The 20,964-nt window shown below is 32.1% G+C and overlaps 1 protein-coding gene across 4 annotated transcripts in view; it reads right to left on the minus strand.

Annotated features, from left to right (window-relative positions):
* The window catches only part of LOC130900633 (inactive rhomboid protein 1), a 302,734-nt gene that overhangs the window by 33,076 nt on the left and 248,694 nt on the right, over positions 1–20,964 (minus strand). For all 4 annotated transcript variants that reach the window (XM_057811369.1, XM_057811371.1, XM_057811370.1 and 1 more), the window contains 2 exons: positions 17,774–18,268; positions 11,214–11,487 (listed from right to left, as the gene is read on the minus strand). In XM_057811369.1, coding sequence (XP_057667352.1) covers positions 11,214–11,487; positions 17,774–18,268 — 769 coding nt within the window. The remainder of the gene's footprint in view (positions 1–11,213; positions 11,488–17,773; positions 18,269–20,964) is intronic.

Consider the following 20,964-nt stretch of genomic DNA (forward strand, 5'->3'; position numbering starts at 1 on the left):
AGCAATGAGAACTGTGAACAAATTGAGGTGTGCTACAATATCCACAATTTTCAAAATTTTTGGGGAATATAAAAAATAAAATTATTGACATTAAGCGTTCTAAAAATATGTTTGTTAAAAAGTAATCATTATTCCAGTTCAAATATTATTCGGAGGATGTATGATCTAGCTATGATAACTTCATTTCAACATATCTATTTTCCAGTGAATTCGATTTTTTTAGATATAAAAAATTCGGATATATTTTAGCGATCAGTAACTTTCCTTCTACTTAAGATTTGATATTTGTCCGAATAAAAACACAGTGGCGTTCATTATATACTCTCTTCCGATGTCATCTCTATTTCAAATTCTCAAGTTCATACTTTATTTGTGTCCTTGAATATAAGTGTTCCTAATTTTAGGTTATTTTAATAGCGTTTCTTAAAGATCTGGATAAATTATTTTGTCCAAAATGATTTCTTGATCTTTGATAAATTTTTTATTAAATGAGCGTAAGAATCATTTCTGTTTATGATTTTTGTATTTCTATGATTGAATGTAGGTTTTTATCACCTAATGCATGCTTTCTTGATATCTGTCCTTCACTTTCACCATTATAATTATTCTAAAGAGCTTTATACGAGGTGTGGTTATTAAATAAGAGACTGGTGTTTTAGGTTATTTGGAATTAATATATTTCTATTTATTACCTCTCCCTACAAAGCTCTATACAAGCCCTCCAGTATTTGAAACAGTGCTTGAAGTTTTCTTCTATCAACGCGTGTAGCTTTGTCTTTCACGATTTCAACAGACTCAAGGCTTGTCCCTGTTAATTTGGATTACACCTCAGGAAATAGATAGTTTACACTGGTATGCTTAACTTTGCTAGAAACCTCTTGATAGATAATTTAAAATGAGCAAACGCATCTTCGTGATGAACAATCTATGACTTATCTTTTCTCAGTTCGAAACCCAGCTAAGCTACACAATCATAGATTTTGAATGTATTCAAAATATTAGTACAAAAATTTTGTAACTCTCTTGTTGTTCTAACGTAAGAATTTTGACATCAATTTAGCACAGAGTATTTGCGTGCAGAATTATTATTAATTTCTACAGATTCAGAAATCCCACAAATACTTTCAAGCCATCAGATGATATGGAAGGATAGATATCTTAATCTTTAGAAAATAGATTAGACAGTTATCAATACATTGAAAAATAAAACTTCGAAATTGTAAATATATTTCCTAACAAAAATTCAAAAATATTTGAAATAGAATCAAATATATATAAGACAGCATATTTTTAATGGTTCATGTAAATAGAACTGAACAATATGTAAAATACAGAAAAGAACAAATGCTATTTTATTCCAAGATATCTAGTAATTATTTTAAGATTACCATAAAACTTTCAACAAGTAAATTCTAATTTCACACAGCTTCGTGCTTACCAACAATCGTTTTTAACTGTTGAGATACTTAAATATCCAAGATCTTTACGATTATTAGTATTTTCGCCATCGATTCCATATCTGGAAAATCATTGGTGAACGAAAGATAGAGAATGGATCTGAGTATGGGTTTCCTGTTTAAATCTGAACAACCTAACTGAAATACATGGTGCCAGTATACTCGTATCTGTATATTGTTTTAGAGACATGATGTTTAATTTATAGACACGTTCTAATATATCTGTGTTATACGTGATCTTTTGCTGGAAGCCAAGCTGGAAATCTGGGATTATGTGTCGATGCTATATCGAAGATTTCATTTTTTTTTTAAATGATCCTTTAAATAATTTCGATATGTATGGAAGAAAAAGATCAAATGGAATAATTTGATATCGTATAACGGTGTAACTAGTTTTGGTTAAGGAGATGAGTGTATTAGTCTTATTGCTGCGATAGGTAGTTGTTTGAAAATTTCGCCAGTAAATATCGGAAAAATTGGGATTTACATTGTTTTTCATTTTGTCTTTTTTGCTGATTCAATTATTGAAAATTTGAAAAGGTTCTCATTATTTCATAGATCTCAAATTAATGATATCGTTTCTTAAATTGAAACGAGCAACCTTCCGCATTAATGGAGTAAACACGCTTTTCACTACCAATCTCAACAAAAATATAATTCTAAATTAATGCGTGGCGGTATTTTTTACACTCGTTGCTCTGTAAGTGCTACGGCAGACCATTAGAACAGATCACCAATAGACCATTCACTTACCACTAGAGCATATCTGAGAGCTACAACAACCTAGGCTTCTTCACCGAAGTTACCTTATTTCATCTGTAGTATATCCAAGATTATTATTACGAAAATTGCTACTTAGTTTTGATAAAAATATAAACAAATACCTACTTATAATTGGATATGGCTTTATTGTTTTTCACAATATTCGTTTTTCAATTCCGATGGAACTACCTCCAAAATATGTGGTATGGCATCAACCGCCCAGATGTAGAAAACGACCCTTGAATTTTTGCTGTTTAAATACTCTTTGTTTGAACTGATGTTAGAACTCGCATTGTTTTGTGGAAAATGATTCGTCTTCTGCGTGTTTTCTCTAATTTTTGTTGGATTTTAAAAATCCACACAGTTGATTGTCGATTAGTTTCGGGTTCATATGCATAAATCAATTATTTATGATAGACGTCTTTTGAAGCACCACGACCGAATTTTTTCAGCATTTCTGTGTAGTAATCGACACGAAATTTCTTTTTGAACGAACAGATCTTTTTGATAGCCATTTGCATATGCAATTTTGAATCTATACGAGTAGACCTAATGCCCAAGTATGTCTCAATTTCACAGTATGTAGCGAAGTGCGACCAAAAATGAATTCAGAAAATCTGTGAAGCACGGTGGCTCAAGATGGTGCTTCGTTACCAAAAGTCAAACCGACTTGACCGGTACGCTGTTGTTTAATTCACGTCAAGGTTGCAGTTAATCCAAATTTTAAATGTTCTTTTCATTGACTATAATATTACTGGAACTATTTTATCAATTTATATTAATTGGAATAGGGCGAATCAGGAGTAGCTTATGGCGCCTAACCTAGTATCAAACTCCACTGACATCCAGTCGGATACATAATGTTACAGGCTCTTATTCTACAACACTAATCGCAAAAAAATAGTTTTAGAAAAATATACAGTACCATTTTTCCTATTTCGTTAGTTAATTTAAATAGCGCAGTAGTCACTACTATTTTATATCCCATCCCAAGTTTAAAAAGAAAATAACTTTTTGTCGATTTCTCAATCAATTCGAAAAGTTTAAAAAATATAAATTTCAAATTCTAAACATCCCCTTTACTTATAACGCTTACCAAGGCAACAACAGATAGTGAATTTTAATAAAATTGTGGTGATATCATTGCTTACACTCGCTGCTCTGCAGCTGCCAGATTGGAGTACTAAACTATCAACACTACCATCAACAGCAAAATTTCCACTAACTGAGATCATAGTTGAAGGCTGCTTCCTGATACTCAATTAAGTTGGATTGTATACCTCTGAGATAGAAAAGTTTGAGTTATTTCTATGTTAGGTTGTGTTTATATTGGAGCTGCAATAAACGATACTAGCGAAGCGATGATTTCATTATTTTATATGAGGTGTTTATATTGGAGCGATGCATTGAGACTCATGCTTGGCAACCGAGCAACGATAAAACCGGCGCTAATTGTTTAGTCTATTTCTTTGCTTTATATTTGTATTTGTGTTTCTTCTTCAGAATCACTTTGAAAAAAATATTTTCAATAGATTGGTTTGATCAATCTCTCAATGGCTTTAAAGCAGTCCCTATTGTCGAAGCTTCACTATAAGCGGCATATCATAGAAAATAATTATGCGCAGCTCCAGCATAAATGCACCTTAACCTTATTCTTCTAGTATCCACATCAAAACACTCTGTTTTGTCCAACCCCAACTGATCAGTTCCAGGTACTTTGGCTAGATGCTTCGGTGGGCGTCTAAAACGAAGCAGGAGTTTATACAATGTGAAATTCCTTGGAAAGTTATTCTGTTGGTACTATGATCAGAATTATTCGGTTTAAAAATACAGGATTAACAAAAAAAGTGGATGAATTAAATTCATTCATCGTTTTAAAACCAAATAATGTTTCTTTCTTCTATTATTGGGACCTCATAAATCATTTTGTGAAACCTATTAATCAGATCACATGAAACATTCAAGGGACTACATGAATTTAGAAATCACTTTGTTTCTGAGGGATATTTCTACAATTCATGCCAAAGTGTTTTATTTCTGCTTCACCTTACGCAGCTTGAAGATGTTGAGGTATAACCAAATTAGATAAGAACTATAGCATGTAGCACTTGAGATTGATATTAAGTTATTCTTCATAATAAAACACTAAATCTCTATTTATGGACAGCTGATATCTACCCTACAAATAGTATAATTTCTTGAATTTAATGAAGATAATATATGTTCTTCAGGTTAAGTATTTATGTTAATAAATTTCCAAATATTTTAGATTGCCACGTTCAAGTAGTAGTACTCAAGTATTTCTAGGACATTAGTAAACTGAAATTAATTCGCTTTGGTACTTCTTCAACTTTAGATGGATGCTAAAGTTGAGGCTAGTATGCCATTGTCTGTAAATATAGCTACTATGATAGATAAGTATAGTAAGAGAATTCCAGAGCAGGAGTTCATTTACTTAAGTATTTAACAGAAAAATAGTGGAATTTTAGTGATATTGGTTTAAGCTTATACACCCACTGAATAGTCCCGTATTTCTTTAGAAAATGTTAGGGACTGTCTCTCTAAGTGTAACTTCAGAGCGACCTCTTTGGTAGTCCAAATATAAATGTGGTTTACTTTTAATGCAAACGTTATATTCGTTCTTTCTCTTGTTTTTGGGCTTAGTTGATTAACAGTATCCCAAATATAAGGCTTGTCTTAGAAACAATATACTCTGGTTGCAGATGCTCCAAATCGCTTCGTGTCTTCTGCATCATGGACATGGGAGAAAAACATGTAATATAAATTATTATTACTTTGTTTTCAGCAATAAAACTTCATTTTCATTCTTTAGTGAATACAAATAATTTGTGTATAATTTGATAAAAATCCTTCATTAAAATAATCAATTTTGCATTGCTATTCGTTTGACAAAACAAGGTCAATATCGTTTCCAATCTTATGCTATTAAATGTTTTTCTCATCTATCAATATCCAATAATATTCCTGCAATTTGAGAAATCATTTACAAAATATTTTCTCTTTTCTTTATTATATAGTTTCAAGACTCAGTACAATTAAGAAATTTATAATTCAATTTATTATAATGTAAATGGATCCTTCATATATTCTGTGTAGTTGGTAGACAGAATATAATTATAGGGTTAGACAGTCACGTAAGGGACCTATTTACTCTTATACATACAAGTTTCGAGACGAAATGGCAGAGAGTTTCGCTGATGAAAATTATGTACTGAAACTACATACAATTAATTCGAGTTAAGAGTTTCCTTTAGGGTTTTCTCGATCTATACCACTTCGATGGAATCGAGAGTAGTGAAACTGGAGTTAAATTCAAAGGCAATTTCTAAAGGTATATCTATTCTACTTGAAAATAAAAATAAATTGGTTGCTGGAGTAATTAAAGTTTGAAGTTCGATCAATCCGTGGCAATAGATTAATCTCTATATCACTAGCCGTCTAAATCTATAGCAGAGAACGATAAACGTTGAAAGATATGTGATATTGTAAAAAATTCGTGTGGTGGGATATGTTACAAAATTCTCGAAGAAATAATGTCAGTGAAATTAAAAGGTAAAATTAATCGAAATTAATTTTTGGTAGCAGAATACACTCGAATACTCGTTGTCGAAGTGTAACTCATTTTGATTAATTTTGTGGATCAACCTCTCCATAGTCTGTGGGACAGTCCAAATTGTATGTACAGTCAAATCTCACACCACGCAAAATTTAACGCCAGCTTCTTAGATAAACTCCATAGTTTGACCTGTAATATGTGGACGTTAGTTGTCTTGCTGGCAAAGTATATGCGGACACCCATCTATCATATTGATAAGAATAAGCAAGCTGGTGATCAGTACCATACCAGTTTACTTAATCTAACAGACCTCTACAAATGTCTTTGAACAAAAATTTATTCTGCCTCTCAATACTACCGTTCTTCGTATCAAATCCAACCTTTAAAACAATAGTCAGCATTCAAACGAAGCGCTAATCTTAAAATAATGGTTCAAAACGTCAAAAATGGCGATATAGAATAGTATACGAGGTCTGGCTATTAAATAACGAGACTGCGCGCCTGGAGAGCGCCCTAGACGGATGGGTTAAAAAACAAGTAGTGCATTGAATATCTAGATATCTTGTCTATGCACGTCCCAAAACACGTTTCCGTCACTCTTATAGTATTTGTCCAGTAGCGGTTTGAAACGAACGTGTTTTTTTTTCACCATGTGTGACGAAAAACAGGAGCAATCACAAATTTCTCGTTAAATTAAAAGAAAACTTCAACTGAGTGCTACAAATTGTCGCAAGAGGCCTATGGAGACGATTCTCTATCTCGTACGCGTGTTGTGAGCGCTTTAATGAGGGCCGACATAGCAAAACCAAATTCAAGGCATGTCAATCTGAATGGGTTCCAGAGAGTCAGACTGTCAACCAGACTTACTATTTGTCAATTTTGGCAACACTGCGAGAACGAGTTCGTAAAAAACGGCCAGAGTTGTGGAAGAACAACACGTGAACTTTGCACCAGGACAACGCACTTGCCCATAACGCGCTATCTGTGCTCGAATACCCGCCGTACTCACCAGATTTGGCACTGTGCGACTTTTTTGACTCCGAAGATAAAATCTGCTTTGAAAGGGACCCGATTTGAGTCGATGGAAGCAGTAAAGAAGAGCTCCTAAAGGCACTCACAAAGAAGACTTCCAGCACTGCTTCGATTAATGGAAAAAAAACGTATGGAATGGGAGGGAAGTGGAGTATATTGAAGGAGAGCATTCGAATGTAGAATGCTTTTTATAATTAAACCCCTTTCTCAACCAATCTCGTTATTTAATAGCCAGACCTCGTATATGCATAAGTTAGCAATTTAAGGCGTAGTAGCAGAATTTTTCCGTGTACCTAACCTTACTCTGTACACATACGTATAACCGTTATTGTAGTGCAGTTAAGACTATCTTCATAGGCTCCGTACTGGATCGCTGTCATAGATAGATAGATGTTATTGGGGTGGTTATGGTTTATTCCACTGAGATCTTCTCAGATGTATTGAGGTCCTCTCGATCTAGATTACATTTTTCAGTTTTATTATTCATATAAAGTCTACCAATTTGAAGACTGAATTAATTTAGTTCTTGCCAGTGTCTTTTTTAAATCATCACACAATTTAAGCTCTGCTGTTTCTTTTTCTAATCGACAGAGTTCGTGGGGGGAATTAATAAACAATGTCTCTTACGTTCTTAACTTATTTACACACTATACAATATACTTAAATAATTTTTGCGATTACTTTTACTAATTCGTTCTTTTGACTACGATTATTTATTCAAAACTAACTAACTACGTTGACACAATGCATTTGTATACCTAAATAAAATTCTACAAATTTCTAGAACAAAAAGAAACGTAAGAATTATTTAGAAGAAATACCGCCGTGAATAAACCGCCTGCAACTAAAAAAATATATACATATAAACATCAAACGAGTTTCGCCATTCATAAAAAATGTGAAAGACGCCGCCCGAATTCACCCATTTTTTAAAATTCCACAGTAGCTGGCAAGGGCCGGCCTAGGGAACCACTTTGCGAATTTGTTTGTAACAATATCAACAATTTTATATCCTATTGAGATTGAAATAAAATGTTTTACTTATTATATCGCAAATTTGGGATAATGTTCCAATATGATTTGTTTCTCTTGACTTGACTTTACTATGATCACTCAGCATGTTTAAAGCAAAACCACAATCCTATGTTACAGAAAAAAATTTGTTTTAGAAAACATAGTCAAGGCTATGAAACTTGATAACAATTCCAATGTCGTTGAGTACATTATACAAATTCCTTTTTTGATATAGATTGTGTCGCAGATACTCAACAACTAATGACGTAATTATAGAGACAACTTTTATAAATCAAGTTCGTATGTTGTAGAAAATATTACGCCGTAAAAAATGAATTTTTGATAAGCCAGTTAAATAAATGAAAAATTAATCCCAACCATTGTTGTATATGTTATACAAACTTATGATAAAGTAATACACAAAATTCATAAACTTACATTGTCCATTGTACAAACCGGAAGCGCGAGGGTTGATCCAAAAGATAGTTATTCTACAGTCACATAAGACAACCCTCACGCGACTACAACTTGAATTGCCTTACATCAAAATGTGAGGGAATAAAGAGAAACTGCACCCTTAGTTCAAATTCAACTTATTCACAAGTTCTTAGGAAATAATCGGAGATCTTCATGATACATTTCATATTTTGTATTTCATAATTTCATAATTTGTATTTTTCGACGAGACAATATTTTCTTCATGTGGTACAGTAACCCTTTTCGGACCTGATAATTTGATTTTTTTAATTTTTTGTTATATAAATGACGATTTTCTAAAATAATATTTTTTTAATCGATATCAATAACTACGCAAAAACAGTATTTATTATTTACTGTTTACTGTAATAATTTGAAATTGTTAATCAAAAAAATTGTTTTCCACTGCAACAGTAAGAAAAAGCAGGTACACAGAAGGTCCAAAAAGGGATCGAGCGTCGAGGGGCGCTCGGGGTTCACCAGCGTCGGTAACTGACCCAAGTTTAACATAGTTTGAATAGCAGCACGGTGTTTCCATTGTTCGGTTTTCTCAAAATCTTATGGTAAAAAATAACCATTTTTAGGAAAGTGTTGGTGGGGTGCGAGGAGCGCACAGGCACATTTAGAAAACATCTCGTGCATCTAGAACACATTACCTGTGTCGAATCCGAAAGATCGTTCGACGTGCGCACAAGAAAATTTGATCTGCCGAAGTCCTCGAGATGGGCAAATATACGACCTTTTTAATAATTATTATCACTAAGACAAAACGAAAAACCATCAGCAACATCTAAGATTTTCCAAAATATTATATAAAATTGATAGAAAAAATTATTTTTTCTAAGAATGAGTACATTTTTGATAGTAGGTTCAAAATAATTGAAAAATCGCGTATTTTGAATTGTCCACAAAAAAGCCTTTTAATTTAAGAATGGTTAGGTTAGGAGACTATGACTATAACCGCATTAATGAGAGAGTATCAACTCTTTGTTAATCTGTTGTCAACTCTTTTAAAAATTTTCTTCTTTTATTTACGGTAATAAACATTTCAAGTTAAATACAGGTATTGAAGATGCCGTCTTTATATCTGCAAATGTGCGCTCGATACACCCTCCTTTATAATCAGTGCGCTCGAGCTACCGTGCGCACGATGCACATATTCAAAATGTTAGAGATCATTTTCATTAATTATTGTCGCTGAAAAAAGCTTATTTAATCAAAATAGAATTGCGGATTCACTCTTCAAACAAATAATAAAGAAATGTGTAAAAAAGAATGTAAGAGCAGATGAAAACACCGACAAAAAGCTAGAATATTGTGAAATCAACTGTACGAAGAAAAACAATCATTCTGTTTTTGTAATTTATAATAGGCTGCCAATGAAATCTCTGTACAATATAATTGTATAAGTTATTTTATAGAAAAAAATAGATGGATTAATAAGTTTTTAGTTTATAATATATTATGGCCTGTTAGTTCCACAAAAGAGGAATAAACACAAATTTGCCGTTAATAAATTAATCAAGGTGGCAGGTATTTATTATACTACAATTTGTTCAATACTTTGTGATATACGATCAAATGAAATATTTTTAACAACCACCACAACGAATATTTTTTATTGAATTAATACGGTTCACTGATTATTATCGATGTACAGAGACGCCGTTACCAGTTCAAATTAATGTGAGTCGACAGATTTCCAAGTTTTTACAAATTATCACATCGTTATATCGCATTTTTTTCTGGGCTATCCGTGGATAGAGAATGCAATATGTGAAATAATATAGATAAAGCTCGCGACCATCCTAGCTTAGCACTAGACCTTGAGCACAGATGCGCCATAATAAATTCCGCTTATCGACACTGTAAGCTCAACTGGTCTGGTATTACTTGCCCTTTCAGTTAATGTTGTAAAAAGTAAATTTAGTTATTTATGTTGATTTTATTTCGCTTTAAGTTTCAAGATTATATAAGAGTTTATAATAAAGTTTGAGGTCGGTATGATTCAATTTTTAAATCAGTGAACGGGTATCAGATGCTTTTGGAATATAGGGAAAAAGTCCGAGCCTATAGAAAAATACTAAGTATCTTCGTTTTCTAATCATTTGGAAATTAGCAAAAAATTATGTTAGATGACGTTGGTAAAATCCTGATCACAGCATTTTAAATTATCATAAAACAGTATCTCCAGAAAAAAGTTATAAACATTTGTGGAAATAAGTAGTATAATAAGTACCTAGAGCTCTTAAAAAATGGAGCATTATAGATAAATCGGCGAAGCATTTATTTAAACAAATGAAATTCATCTTTATTCCATTCCATAAATACTGGAAGAAATTTTAGACTAATAAAAAGTAATATGTATGTGTCATATTGAGAGTGTCATATACACTTCGATCCAAACGATCTATTTTGTACCCGTTTTTAATGTGGAACTGAGAATGCTCAGTGATTATAGCCGATCTATCAATCTTACAGAAGTATCTTCTCCCATCTCAAACCCTGTAGATTATTCCAGTAAATGATTTTTTTCTTATTTACATCCTTTTTCATTGTTTCCTCTATTGTACTGTAACCGTTTCTACAGAATGGTCCAGATCCTACAAAAGATTTACTCATTCCTACCGAAACCTAGTAAAGACACCCGTATTCTTATTGTATTGGAAAGAGGATTTATTCCAGGTGCATAGGTTTTATGTGAATCAAATTGGACTATCAGAATGAGGTGATCCATAAAAATTTTGACACTGCTTTTGTTTTTTTTTCAAACTTTACTTATCTAGTATCAATTAGAACATTTCTAAGGATTTATTCTTAAAATGCTTGAGCCATGTGAAATTTTCAACTATCAAAATTTAATTGGAGAAACTTTGATGATGTAAAATACTTACAGTTACAACATATGATAATCCATCCAAAGTCATCCTCGCTACAGATTCTTTTCTTCTAATAGAGGATTCGCTTCTTTGTTGTTCGGGAAGTACGTCTGAAAAAGAATCAGTTATATCAGATGGACCAGGAAGAACATCTGGCCTTTCAGTGGTTAATTGACCTGAACCAACATGGGCTGGTTGAGGCGCTGCTTCGGATAGAGTTCTTCGATGGTATTCGGAAAACCGACTTATACTCGGAGTACAGTATTCTTCTTTTAAAGGTCCCATAGTTCTGAAAATCAAATATTTATTGGTATTGATTCGCGATAATCGAATGAATTTCAATTTGTATATTTCTCCAAGAAAAGTGGTAAAGTGTCGGGGCTAAGGAAAATAAAATAGTAGACTTGATTGCGAATAAACAAAGAAGTGTTTTTTTTATTATGAATAATGAAATATAATATATCAATACATGCAGCGACTCATTTTTTCTCCTCCCTGTATTGTAAACAGCGCATGTTCATACTGTTTCAAAAGAAGTATAAATTTCCAAAATGGTAGAAGGTCCACTACATAATACATGTAATATAAAACGTGTATCTTATTTACTACACCCTATATTCATTAGATTTTAACTACAAACATAGAAAATACATTTAATTTTTTATGTCATCAAACTAACAATGATCTATAATAATTGAGTATTATCAAATGATATGAATATCAATAGTACAATTATTAATTATTATTATTCATAATTATGCTTGAAGAGTACTTAGGGGTATTTATCTATATATAATACGAATATTCAATAGTAAACATCTGAGATTATATTACTAGTTTGCAATCGAGTTTGGTAGTTGTACTTCTATAAACCAATTGAACAAGATTATAGTTAAAATCTTTGCATGTGAAGATACTTGTGTTTATATATTTATTTATAAGTACTTCCAATTATTCCAAGGTTTCTGCTACTTTATATTGATCTTCATTCTTCCATTTTTCATTTTTCTTGATTCGCATGTTGTTTCTAAATGTCCCATAATAACAATTGCATTTTCAGGACTCAAGATGGATTCTTATTATTACTATTAGTATTTCCTTAAATTCATAAAAAACAGATTACTTACAACTTTTCCTTACCTCTAAAAATTAGCTATCACTAAAAATCAAAAAAACCTCAATCCCAGGCTTAGTTGCCGCCCATTATTAATTTTGTGTCATCTTATTTCATTAACAGCAAACTAAACTTTTGAAATCAACTTGGTAATTGATTTCCAATCTCTTGAAAATAATCCATAATATTTCCATTACGTCTTAGATAGAATTTCAGGAACCATACTTTGGGTATGTTTTCCTCTAAGAAAAGAATGGACTATAGTAAATTTTTCGTGAGAATACGCTAAAAGCACGGTTTCTGAAACTGCAGAAGCAGTCTTTATTTGGCACCATCTCTTGAAGTATTGATACGTTACTTTATATCCTTTTTTGATTTTTAAGGTAGCAGCGACAAACAAGCAATATTTTTCTAGATTCATTTGTCTCTTATACAACTTGGCATTGTTGACAAAATAACAATACATATGATTATATAGAAACCGCTAGAATTTAATCATAAGTTCATGCGTAAAGTGTCTAATTGAAAAAATCAAAGAGTAAATTATGCGGGACATCTTATACTTCATGGGTATATTTACAAGTATAGAACTTGCTATCATTCTCGCCTTTATTGTATAAATAACAATTTTTAGTGTACATGATTAGTTGCGGAATCTATTGAAACCAAAGTTAGTTTCGGGACAATTATCACATAATTTAAAAAAGAAACGTATTTTGGCCAAAGCTTTATGGAAGGGAAGGAACCAGATAAGCAGTCTGAGCCATCAGATTGGAGACTTTTCAAAGAGTCAAAATGGGATGAAGAAACAGCTTCGATGGAAGAAACTATGTAAACAAATATGGTAACTATTCTAAACATAGATGATAGCCTTATGAATGGATCTTCAAGGTAGTTTACAAAATATTCTTGCTATTAATTTTTGTTGTTGCCAAATAGAGTAACTATTCAGTCTAGAACTTTCCATATTAAGTATATTCTACTTATTGATCTGCAAAAGTTCTTCTTTCACATTAAAATAGAACTTATGGGAAATTCTTGTAAAGGCTATGAACAAAACAATACGTAAACTGAACCCTAAACTTTTTCTCAAGGGGCTTAAAATCTTGTTTGAATGTAGATGATGTAGCTAATTGAACAGTCTATTTCCACAAAAGATGACGTTATCGTCAATTTCCTAAGTACTTAGTTGTACGAGTAATCAGGCAAAAATAATGTCAAAACATCATTTTCGAGATGTGCTGAAATGACGTAAAAGTTTTATTATTAAAAATAAAGATTAAATGAGGTACTATTATTTGTTAGCAATGCTCTTGTCGCAACGATGTATCAATAACCGCAAACATTTCTGGAAAGCTCCTTTCGGGATAGTTTGCATCTGTTTCCCATTTAGTACGATTTTTTTAGAAAAGAGCCCTATAGCTCTAAATCTGGACAGTGGACATATATGTCCATGAAGACTTTTAGCGACAATACTTGAATCAGAAGCGATTTGTGGAAAGGCCCATTGCTTTGATGACTCTTGATTCATTTATCTGTAGGATTATAGTTGTCTCCCTTAGAACGAGCTCTGATCCTCGAACAATCGAAGAAAATAATGATCTTGATATTAGACTGGATGTTTTAATGCTTTTTAGAGTTACAAATTTTTTATCGAGATCTAAATTTTGGTCAACTTTAATTTCAAATAATAAGTTTAGCAACAAAATCTAGATTTATTTGAAGACGATCTTTCAATTTCTCGCCAATTGGCAGACGATTTTCCATTATGAAAAGCCTCAGGTACTTATTTATCTTATTCAGTTAATCACCGTAACAGATTCATGACTTGTAAACAAAAATTGTAAACGAAAAATTCTAATGTTGCTATTAAAAAGTTTTTTGAGCATCAGCTTGTGTTATAAATTCTTTGGTTATACTGATTATGATGTCTTTCAAATGAAGAACCTATAGCTATTATATCAGTTGAATGGAATATTTAAAAACTTGTAACCTTATTACTTCTTTCTCTTGAAAATCCAATCATGAATGGAGAAAAATTTAATATATCAAGAAATTATTTTTTAAAGAACATTATAATATATTTAAGAAGACGTATGCTATAAAAATGATACACAGCTACGTATGATACCAAGAGTACTAAAATACCCCTTTTAAGCATATTTCAGATGATCTTAAAATTGAAAATGGATTTTCATGATACATACTGATCAACTGTAGGCTGTAGGACTAGAATTTCATCAATAATACAAACCAATCGATATCCTAGTATTTGTTTCCTCCGTTTCACCATATAATAACTTTTAAAGTTAGTTTAGTTAGTCCAAAGCTCAATTTCCAATAGCTATAATTCTGAATTGACTGTTTCGATAAGAGTGATTTTTATTCTAAGCTCAAAGCATTAAAAATTAACGGCAACATTTGCTGGGTTTAAAAGAAGAATAATATCGAATTTATGAGAGTTTTAGTTGAAAGTTTTAAATTTTACTGGTTTTACCCTTTTCAGCAATGGGTGGTAGATGTACACAGAATATATTTGTGGTATGTGATTTTATCGATTGGTAGGTGAATAATTTATAAAATACAAGATTATCTTATAAAAAGCGAGAAAATATCCAATAAAAATTTTGTTGATAATCAACTTGGTATTCAGACTTTATTCATATGAAAACAAAAATTACTATATAAATAACGTCGAAGATTGTTAATTGAAGATTTATAATTATAGTCTAACAAACTGAACATTGAATTAATCACCTACATTATTAGTACATAGACACATTCGAATTCCAGCGCAATTTCTAATGTGTATTATAAACGAAGAGAGGTACTGCTTTGATTACGAGGCATGAAAAAGAATGTTGTAATGAGTTCCTGGTATCTCAGACACATTTACAAGGACAGTATCTATTTACATTGGTAAGGTTAACAAGAGGATTAAAGAACTAACAATCTATAATTTTTATTTCTATCTTGATTATCAATATATCCAGATTTAAATTTGGTGACATAATAGGAAAGGTGGATTGATACATATAATGTGTGAATTGACTTTTAAAAAAAGGAAGAATTTCGGAAAGAAATACTTTAATAGCCCAGACAGATTAAGGTTTTCACTTCGGAATGAAAGATAATAATAAGCTGTTAATTGGTATAAACCTTTGTTTTGTCGTTGTAAGAGTATGAAATTCTCTACATTTTTTGTTTAAACTTTTTTTTCCATACAATCAATCATTTTTAAGGTAGAGCGCGAAGAGTGCGCAGGGTATAGTCATATGGGCTTATGCAAAGTCAAGCGTGAGTTACGGTAATTTTTAAACAATGCCCGTTATTTGTGAACTAATTATTAATTATTTATATTTAATTATTTAACTATAGTATATTATTATTCTGTATTATATATTTTATAATAAAAAAACAGTAAGGAAATAGATTTTATACATATTTTTATTCATCATTAAATATGGCATATTATACATTTATTGAAATGTGAGTTTAAATATTAAACTGATTGTCAGTTGAAGCTAGTTATCTTCTTCTTCTTCGTCGTCTTCTTCTTGTTGTCGCTCAAAAATGTTCAATTCATTGACGTCATCCTCATTATCGGTCATATTCATCTCCAAACCTTCCGGAATTTCAGGATCGTTTGTGCGTTCTTCATCGGGATTACTTGGATATAGTGGGGCATTGAAACAAGCTTGTTCATTACACTGGCCACAAGTAGTCGGCTGGTGCTGGAGGTAATAACGTTCTTATGGGCTCCAGGATTTCCTTTTCAAATATCCAACCCCATTCTTGAGGTTCTGATCTTTATTTCCTTACTTTTTTTTTATTTTTAAATATATAAGAATTAATGTTATACTATAGTTAAATATAAATAATTCATAATTAGTACACAAATAATGGGCATTGTTAAAAATTACCGTAACTGACGCTTCTCTTCGCTCTCTTCGCTCTTCGCGCTCTACCCCAAAACTGGTTGGTTGAATGGAAAAAAAGAATTTTATACTTTACAACTTTTATAATAAATACAAATCTGATTTGTGCAATAGGAACCGAGATATTCGCAAAAAACCGATTTTGATGACCTTTGACCACAAAACGCGAACACGATAGCAGGGGTGACTTTTGAGACAATATTTACAACGACAAAACAAAGGTTTATACCAATTTACAGCTTATTATCTTCCATTCCGAGGTTGACCCCTTTTTTTACCTAATATGAATCAGTCATAAAGCAGTTTTTAAAGGCTTAGGTATAGTTATATATTCTTCCAATATTAATTGCAGAAGACAGTTAAGCGCGGAACAATCAATATTTCATAAATACGTACGGCACTCATATCAAATTTGGAAAGGAAAAAAATGTTTACTCTCGTATAAAATTCCGTAAACATCTAATAAACCGTCAGTCTACGTAGACTTGATGAATGTGTATCAAAATTCATCATTTCCATTGTTTACCAATGAAAACATCGAATCGTAAACATTTCTATTGGCCGAAACTGTAGGTGGGCGTATGTACACAATTTCTTCAAAATATCCCAGCCAAAAAGCCTACGATAAGCAGTGGCGTCGTTTGGTGAGATTCATTTAATTCATAAATTTCTTTAAATAAATAAAATTATGGTGTTCTTTAGACCATGGGCGAATGAAGACAATGAAATTGCACAGTGTAGTGAGAATAAAGACAGGTATGAATTTAATAATAAAGATTTAGATATACCAACACACAAGTTATTTTAAATATAACTATTAACTAGAGTAAATAAATTTTGTATTTATCGAGTAGTCACGAAAAGGGTTGCTGTGGATCATTCAAAGAAACAAGAAACATGTAAACAGGTGATTTTAAATACAAAAAACTGAATAAAGGAATTGCAACAACCGTATCGTCAAGGATAGCGAGTTCGATGGCGACAAGATTATCTGCGTCAAATAAAAGACTACCGACGTTCTAATAGACACATAATTTATATATGATATATATGAAACATGGTTTGACAATCACGATGTAGTAAATTTCGGTTGGGCTGACAATAGTAAAAATTGCTGTTTGAATGGTCCATGTTCTAAAGGGATAAAAGTAGTTTTGTATCTGTTTCGTTCTGTGGTCCGAGTTCACCCTGCAACGTAATTAAGATCGGTCTTTTATGGATATTTCTACTGTGTTTTAAGAATGCTAAATGATGATAAGAGCAAGCGGTTTATTACAAAGTAGTCATCTTTCATGAGAACAAAGTCGAGCTGAAATGCCAAAGTGATTTATAAGAAAAAAATAAAATATTAAAATTTGTAAAAAGAAAATCGAGAGCAATAATTCAGAAAATAGGTATATGAAATGAAAAATTGAAACTATTGCTCTTCTAATAACACAATAACACAATGGAGTTCATCTTTGGATGTAAGTTTAAGAGCATTGCCAGTTTTTCTTACTCCGCTTCTCTATATCAGTACTCACCTATAAGCCATTCTTTTCCGTCTGTCCAACCACCTTAATTGTTGTTCTTCTTCCTTCTCCTCGTCAACCCCAAAAAAGTTAGCAGTTTCTTTTTTAATATAATTCTTAATAATATCCTTTCTACTCATTTGTCTGTTCAAAGCTGGTCTCTCTCTATTATGTAGTCTTTCACTTTGCGAATAACCAACGGGTCTATGGTGCACTTGCTGCGCAGGTCTTGGCCTTTCGATTGGTGGCGCTGGGGGAAGTGAAACTGCTCTTTGATGTACCGGTGTTCTAACTGGAGTTGTAGCTGGTTGAGGAGATTTCATGACTGGAGGGTTTTCATTAACGGGGGCGTAATCCCCACTTTCTTGTTTACCTGCTTCTGGTGGTGGTGGTGGTACTGGAGTGGTTGGTCGCTGAATAGTATGTTTCTGTGTTGGAGGTGTTTGAGGTTGGTCTTGAGGTTTCGACGTTTGCGTCAGAGGAATGGATGCTTGTGGAGTACCTCTCCTGTGAAAAAGAAAACACGGATTAAATAGAAGTATCTTCATCCCTATTTCAATTTGAAATAATTAATACAACTTTAGAAATATGAATGCATGCCTAACTCACAGTGATAGGCAGATAAAGCTTCTTTGAACTATTGTCAAAAATATTGTTTGTGTCGCAAAAATCTCGTAACAAAATTAATTGTTCCAATAGTGTTCAGTACGGTAAAAATGCCATAGCTTTTGAAAGGTTGCACACCATTTGAGTAAAAAGTTCATCAACATGTCAGAAATTGGGGCAAATGATTAATTACCACCAAAATTCTATTAATACGCATAATATAGCCGATAAATATGGAAGCTTGATTGATTATCAAATTAGTGTAGTGGTTGGTTTCTAGTACACAAGTCAAATTGTTAATAAATGAATATTTTTAATTGCCTACAATTAAAAGTAGCCAGAGGTTTCATTCATAGCAAATGAAGTTTGCTTTTGTACATATGACAATAAAAAAAAAACACACATTAGAAGGAGAAACACATCACATCAATCACATCACATCAATGATTGCTACTTTTGTGAAGTTGATTATCGGAAGCTTCAGGTTGGCAAAAATGTTAAAAATATTTAGTACCCAGACCTACCATTAACAATTGCTCTAGTACTCATAGTGAATAAATTCTTGAGCCTTCTCGTTCAAATCTGAAGCAACAACTCCCGCTATCATAAATGTCTAGAAGTAGCGGATGCAGCGAATTTTGACTTGAGTCTATTGAACCATATCTTTTTAATTTACTGTCTAGGATTACTGACTTAGTAGTAAGTAGTGAGTACGTAGTGAGAGAATTAAACCTACCTAAACTTAGAGCACGAAATTTTAACATCAGGACAAAAACAGAATATTTGTTCAATTAGTGAGCGACTTTTTTCTGGATGTTTACAAGAATTTGTTATTGCGATACTGTGAAAGGTTTATAATATCAATCTCTATCATTTGCGTTTCTTTTAATCAACAGACGTAATTCAAATTTTAAAGAGTATGTCTAGCAAGTAATAAAAGATTTCGGGATAGAAGGTTTTCTGGTGGGAATAGTTGAAAAGTATTCTCATCGGTCTACAAAAGAAAATAGTTAATAATTCCCAAAGCTACTGAAGTACCACGACATACAAAGTATGTCTCATCCTTAGAGCAGTGCCATCGCTGTTCACTTATTTCAAAGATAACTTTGGGACATATTTAGAAGAGCAAGCAAAATGCTTTCACCAGGATGTGATGAACTTTGAACAATGTTATCTTTGTGTTTTTTATGTATTTGGAGAGGAATTTTTATTATTCTTTATAAATAAAAGAAATTAACATATAAATTAATGTTTTCTCTGGTTTTGGTACTCTAATATAATGAAATTGACGTTTTTATTTTTTAATTTGAAATTTGCTACTTTAGATAAGTATATGTTTATATGTATATTTTATCAATGAAAATTGGTAGTAGTATTGGGGTTTAGTATAAACAAATTACTCATCTTCTTAAGATGATTCTGTATGTTTCTTTATTGTACTGCGTCTTTACTTTATATTCTTTTTTCGCAGCGCGAACGTATAATTATCTCTTTACATTTTTCTAGCTTTCAGCAACTTCCCCGTATTTTAATTTCTGCTGTATGCAGTATTCCTATTTTGGAAATGACAGGCTCTATATTATTGCTTTCGCTTCAGATAGCTTCATGTTATTTGTTTTTACTCCTGTTTCTACATCTACATAGTTAGATATTCTTATACCTGAATAATTTATTGGTTGTTATACCTCGAAACGTTATACTGCATACATCATATTACATAATATCAGAAATTGGCGAAAAGTCTATCGAAAACTAGATTAGAAGTTCAGAGCACCGTATATTAATTCCAGTTTACCTCCATCAGTTGCACATATACGAGAAAACTTTGTGTTAATTAATGAAATCCTCTTAATTCGAAATGGTTAGATGGTTTCATACAATGCTCAGTCGATGTATGAGCAAACATCATTCCATGTCTGAAGTATTCACAAAATCATAGTAACAATATACATATGTAAAAACCATCCGGAATCATCTTTATAAAATTAAAAAAAAACTGAATAAAATTTTATCTATTAGATATAATTCGATAATCAATACCTGTCTTATTTCTTTATTTGGTTGTAAGTGCATTATCATTATCTGACATGATCTTATCCAAAATATCTTTTTTGTTGCCTTTATGTTTGTTTCTATTCTTTTTATGTCGAAATCTAGACTTGAGTTCAATATGTTTTTCTGTTGATACCTGTATATCTGTTCATTTAATGCTATTTTACAATTTATTTAGACAAATACAGGTATATATTTTGTGTTTATCATTGTATTTGTAGCTCTCACAAGTATTCTGAAATGGTATAATAAGGGATGAAAAAGAGAAAAAGCGAGAGGGAAAGAGAAAGAGAGAGAAAGGAGAGAGAGAGGAGAGAGAGGGGTGAGAGAGAAGAGAGAGAGGAGAGAGAGAGAGAGGAGAGAGAGAGAGAGAGGAGAGAGAGGGGAGAGAGAGGAGAGAGAGAGGAGAGAGAGAGGAGAGAGAAGAGAGAAGAGAGAAGAGAGAAGAGAGAAGAGAGAAGAGAGAAGAGAGAAGAGAGAAGAGAGAAGAGAGAAGAGAGAAGAGAGAGAGAGAGAGAGAGAGAGAGAGAGAGAGAGAGAGAGAG

Source organism: Diorhabda carinulata, chromosome X, assembly GCF_026250575.1.
Source record: "Diorhabda carinulata isolate Delta chromosome X, icDioCari1.1, whole genome shotgun sequence".
NCBI lineage: Eukaryota > Metazoa > Arthropoda > Insecta > Coleoptera > Chrysomelidae > Diorhabda > Diorhabda carinulata.